Genomic DNA, 6,334 nt, shown 5'->3' on the forward strand with positions numbered 1-6,334 from the left:
CAACAATAACTAAGGCACTACCATGGGGCACAACATTAACTAAGGCACTACCATGGGGCACAACATTAACTAAGGCACTACCATGGGGCACAACATTAACTAGGGCACTAGTATGGGGCACAACATTAACTAGGGCACTACTATGGGGCATAACATTAACTAGGGCACTACTATGGGGCATAACATTAACTAGGGCACTACTATGGGGCCTAACATTAACTAGGGCACTACTATGGGGCATAACATTAACTAGGGCACTACTATGGGGCAGAACATTAACTAGGGCACTACTATGGGGCAGAACATTAACTAGGGCACTACTATGGGGCATAACATTAACTAGGACACTACTATGGAGCATAACATGAACTAGGACACTACTATGGGGCAAAACATTAACTAGGACACTACTATGGTGCATAACATTAACTAGGGAACTACTATGGGCACAACATTAACAACCACTGTGGAGAGTGGTTGATCTCTGGAAACATTGCCCACAAAGTTGTAGGTACATTCCTGACTGAATAATTGTATTCTCATCATGCGCGGTGATGAGGTTATGAATAGAAATCATGTGCTGTGTAGAAAGACACCAGCTTAGCAGTAGGAAATGGTTGTCAGTAGCTGGCGCCTATGATTATATAATACCCAGGGAGTCACTGCTGGATACTGGGCTGTATTACAGAGGCCATATATACCTAATCTTGTTTTATTACCGTGTTGTTTGTCCTATTGCAGAGCCCTGTGGAGTATGGTGGTGCGATATATACATAAATGTTTATAGATTGTTTTACACCAAACTTGTTTAATGTTCTCGTTATAGACTGTAAGCTCGTCTGAGCAGCTCCGCATAATTATGCTAAATGCTAATTTGTTTATATACCTTTGTGTTATATACTGTCTGTAGTTACAATTCTTGCTGTTAGTTTTTGTATGGCGCTACAGAACCCTTGTGGCGCCTTAAAAATTAACGTAAAACAGAGGTGGAATTAGGTAGAGTAGGATGGATGTGACGTACGTTAGGCGTATTCTACCTTTCCATGTTACATGACAAAGTGCGACTGAAGAACCTGTAAAAGCTTCCGATTATAATATTAACCAAAATGCTTTGACGTTACCAACTCACTACATACTTCCGTCAGGAAAGAGCCCTTCCACCCCCTATCTCCCTCTGGCTTTATGCTGTTACCTAATCTCCAGACCACCGCTTGCTCTCCACCCATCATAAACAGCCATCGTTCATTTGCTGTAACACCCAGACCTTGTTGGGTTAAAGATGGATAAACTATGATTTTCCAAAGTCTCAGAAACAATGCACAAAACAGATAAATTTTTTTTTTTAAATCCCTAGAGATTTATTGTTTTATATTGTTCTGGTTTTTTTTGTTACAGTGATAGAAATGTCAAATACAAAAGCACAATGCAAATATTACAACATGAATATAATACAATAATGCAAATCCAGTTACAAGATATGTATTAACGTCATCATTAAATCAAAATTCAATATGTTACAAATTACAATACAGTCTTAGGGTTTACATAATGAAAACAAGGTAATTCTTATAGAGAGCAACAGTCCTGGTCGGATGACTACTGCGCAAGGACTTATAGCTCTCATCGTCCCTAACCAGCCATTCTTGTGCACAGAACAAGTGGCTGAAAACATCTTCAGAAATAGGAAATTACATAAAAAAATAAATAACAAAAATTATACTTAAATATTTAAATATTATTAAATATTACTTAAATAAATATTAATTTGTTTCACATCATATTGTGTGTGTTTGCATATATATATACACACATATATATATATATATATATATATATATATATATATATATATACACACACAAGCGTATAAATATATGTGTGTACACATATGAACACACAAATATATATGTACACATTTTTAATATATACAGTATATTCACAAACACAAATAAATATATATATATATATATATACATATTATTATTGGACATATACAGCTATATTATAGCATCATAAGCTATACATCTTAGATTTGAAATGAGGTTATATATAGTATTGCAATAGGAGTGGATTTGATGTACTGCTTAGATCAGTGCTGGAGGAATAGTGTAATACAGGAGGTTGGATTCCATAAATAGCTTTATCCACCAATACAGGCTCTATGGAGCGCAGAATGAGGGGGGTCACGTGACGTTATTGCATTATACGCGCCCTCCTGCCCTGATCATCATCTGACAGTGATTTTACAATTACAAACCAATATGGTACAATAGGCAAGAATCTACCTTTACATCAATATCCTAGGAGTCTAGTATGTAACCAATTCACGAGAGATCTGACCTGCAAATCATATTGGGGGTAGGTGGTAAAATGGGTTAAAATGATCTGGAACTAAAATTTGCCAAATTAGCAGAAATCAATTTAAAGTTCCTGTTTTATAGCAGCTGCTACAGCCTCAGAAGAGAAACACTGGGGAGGGACTAAGGGTGCGACGTGACATGTTCTAAAACAAACAAACTCTGTGTGACATAGTCACAACACAGGGTGTATTACATAACATAGGATGCAGGGCTCCATGGGAGTTATCCGGCATCTACCCGCGATAAGGGTATCAGACATAGAGGGGCACGGAGCACGTACATCCCACAGGAACATTCAGGTACTCCAAGCTAAATGTGGACGAGTCCGGGTCATGTGGGCACGGCTTCTTACGTAGGACCAGCATGGTCTGGGTGATTACCACGGAGTTTAAGGACGAGTTCTCCTTGCCGGAGTGGGCACTGATGCAGTGATTACACAGGCAGCGAGCGAACGCCAACTTCTGTGGGTAGCGGCTCTCATCAACATCTATCCTGTAAGGATTAAAGAAAGAGGTCAGACGTTGTAACATGTATCCCAGGATGAACATCTCGCCTCTCTGGTTAAATATACCAATCAGATCTCTGCCATTTGGCGAATATACATTTCTCAAGATCATGGTGATATTTATCATCGTATACTTTTAAATCTGGCTACAAAGTGAGCGTATGGAGTGTCCGAACTTACCGATAGGACCAAGGCGAGATTGAGCGCTGGTGCAAAGATTGACCACTTTTTAACGAATCGTACTGCGGGCATGTGGCCTCTGGGTTCCTCTTGCGTCTCTTCCTCCTCTGCTCAATGTCCTCCAGATGGGGCACCAGGTTCACGGCAGTGTATTTCTCCCAACGCATTTTGTGGCCAACGAAATGATCCAGGATGTTGGAGGGCATTTTGTTGAGATCGTCATCCTTGAAGCAGAAGGCGACGTCATGCTGGGGCTTCTTGTGTTTATGATGCTTCGCCTCGCAGACGTGGCTGGAGTAAATGGCCAGCAGAATAAGGACACACTAGAAGGGGAAAAAGGAGGATGAATACAATTTTATTTTTTTATTTTTTTTTATTTTTTTAGGAGGATCTTCAAAATAAACTAACTTACGCTATTCCCATAACATCGACTATTTGTTGAATAGCAAAAAAAAAAGACTAAACTAAAACAAAAGCAGCACAAAAAAAAAAAAAAAGTATTTCATGAACCAAAAAAATCAAGAAAAAAAAAAAAGTCTAGCATTGAGAACAGATATTTGGAATATATATATATACAATGCATTGCAAAACATCCTTTAAAAAAACAAAAACGACATTTGATGCATTGCTTAAAAAATGGGTACCCAAAGTATGGTAAATGTACTATGTAAACTGTCCCGCACAAATACATTTGCAAAAGAATAATTTAAAAAAAAGTCACTCTGGTGCAGCACCTTCTACAGACTCTAGATGGTGCTATGCAATTTGCTGGCTAAAGAATATGGTAAGTATCAATGAATCAAAGTCTTGTAAGCATCATCTCTCCCTTTGCGCATCACTTATAAATTATAATTAATAAACACACGTGTAGAAATACATTGTATATATATATATACACACACACCACATATATATATATATATTTATACACACACCACATATATATATACACACACACACACACACACGCTGTACTAGAATTTTCAGATACAGAATCAATCATCAGGGAAGCGTTGGTACTCCCACTAGTTCAACATCCCCCTTGCTGCTCAGATATAGTGATAGAATAATCTTCTTACCATTGTATTGAAATGCATAACTGCAGATAGTCTGGATCTTCTGCACTATGAAGAATTGTAGATGAAAGGAGCTTGTAAAATAATCCCAGTAAGGTTTTATGGTGACCAGATAGGCTTCTGATTTTCTGTGCACACTGTGGCATTTTATATACTACCTGTTGTTCCAAGTTACCACCCCTCGGAAAACCCAGGTGAGGAGATACAAGCTCTTTACGTAGAGGGAAGTATGAATTACTACTGGCTGCACTTCCTTGTCATCTGTAGGTAACAGGCATTCCTGTGCAGCCTGACAGTTCCGCTTGCTCCAGTCTATTTTTAAATCCCCACTTTTTTTTTTTTTTCTCAACAACAAACCTGCAAAGTCACATTATGCCTGTAGGCTGTACTCTACTCTGCGGTACTCTACCAGCCTTATAGAATATTCTCTTTGTCTTCCCAGTAAGAATTTCCAGCAGAGGACTTTTAGAACTCATATAATGAAAACTATTCGGGGATAATTTACCAGCAAGAAAAAAAAAAAAAAACTGGACGCATGAAGCCGTTGTCTCCTGATTTGCGACGCCACCTGCCTACATTTGTACGCATTTGCGTCTGTTTGTGCAGACGGGTATCGGAGTTACGCAGATAGATGGTGTTCAGAGTATATCCTGGGGCAATCTTTGCACTCACTTTGACGGGCAGAACTTTGCGGATTGTGGCGGATCAGGCCGTGAGAGGCAGCAGGGGAGGTAGACGCAAATAATGGCGGTGGATTTTGAAAACTGCGTGAAATAGTTTGCATTGAGGGATGTGATATTTTAACTTGAAAATTTTTTAAAATATAGCCTAGCTAGGCGATGATACAATTATATAGAAATAACATAACACAAATAATAAAACAACATTAACAAAAACAAATAGTTATTAATAACCGTATAAACAACAGTCTGGGAAGAGAGAAAAATAGGGGTAAGACAAGGAGTGAAAAGAAAGGAGGATATTATCCAGAGACAACAAAAATATTAAAACATTCTATGTTCTTACAAAATCAGGGACGTGATATTTGAACAAGCTTCAAGGGTGTTGGCGCGTTTGGGGTGCACCTGCAACATACAGGGGGGCCGAGCCTTTCTTAACGGCGAGAAACGGACAGACTGGTGTCTATAAATGGAGCCCACCAAAGTCAATGTGACGCTCTTTTTGCGCATTTTTATACTCACTTTATAAAGAAAGCACAGCGCGATAGGGGCGCACGAAAACAATGAAAGTATAAAAATAAATAAATGACGACACTTGAAGACATTACAGCTGTCAAATGATCATAGCAGAAAAATAGGCTCCATAACAAAAATTGTGCCCTTATTCCGCGTTTTGGGAGTTTGTTAAATGACCCCCTTGTATTGTCTAATAATGTTAATTATGCAATGCGAGAGGACATGTAGTTAATGTGTAACCCCTCTATTAATTATTATGCAAACTAGAACTGAAGCGGCTTCTGTCCATGTGTTGCCTAAATTATGGATGCTAATTAAGTTGTGTCATCAGCTACAATGTCAATGAGGCATCAGCTACAGATTAGGCATTTCCACATACTGAAAGAGAAATTTCCCTGAGCAGCTCCCTGACAGCTTTCCTGCGAGAAGTGTGACATCACAGAGCGTCGGGCAGCACTGCAGGCTCCTCCGCCACTAGCTAAGAGATTCTGTACATTATGCATTTCAAACCAACAATTTTCCAGGTGACTTTAGATCAGCGAGCTCAATACTGAATTACAGCTGCACCAAATTAAATCTTGTCACGTTATGGCCCGTATGCAATTTGCAGCGAAAAGTCCGCTGCCGGACTTTTAGCCGTCATCGCTGGTTTCAGGTGCGAAAAAGTATCGTGCGCGTGCCCGCGTATACCCGTATTCAATTTGAGATCGGTGAAAACGGGACCTGGCGAATTCGAAAAATCAGCGAAAAGTGCTGTCATTTTTGGGGAAATCAGCCTGACACCCCCCAAAAGATGCTCTGACATGGGGGTTAACTTTGGGTACCCCCGAATAGCCCTGCTAAAGGTATGTGGGGTCTTTAAACGGTCTCAATAGCTGCCTTTTTGCATTTTTAAGAAGGTGGTGAAGAATAGCATTTTGCTACTTTTTTGGGGGCTAAATAAAGTAGTCCCATCAAATTTGGGGTACATGAAAATGGGTGCAAGCAGCATACTTTAAAGTTGCTAATATGTAGTTT

At 39.2% G+C, this 6,334-nt stretch overlaps 1 protein-coding gene across 1 annotated transcript; it reads right to left on the reverse strand.

Annotated features, from left to right (window-relative positions):
* Positions 1-2,003: 2,003 nt before the first annotated feature.
* On the reverse strand, positions 2,004-4,225 carry IL17C (interleukin 17C). Its single transcript, XM_088447971.1, has 3 exons — positions 4,125-4,225; positions 3,046-3,368; positions 2,004-2,852 (listed from the first exon to the last, which is right to left on the reverse strand). The coding sequence occupies exons 1-3, from the start codon at positions 4,140-4,142 to the stop codon at positions 2,612-2,614; spliced, it is 582 nt and encodes a 193-aa protein (XP_088304097.1). The 5' UTR covers positions 4,143-4,225; the 3' UTR covers positions 2,004-2,611.
* Positions 4,226-6,334: the final 2,109 nt, after the last annotated feature.

The sequence above is a fragment of the Taudactylus pleione genome, unplaced genomic scaffold, assembly GCF_031769625.1.
Source record: "Taudactylus pleione unplaced genomic scaffold, aTauple2 ptg000447l, whole genome shotgun sequence".
NCBI classification, from domain to species: Eukaryota; Metazoa; Chordata; class Amphibia; order Anura; family Myobatrachidae; genus Taudactylus; species Taudactylus pleione.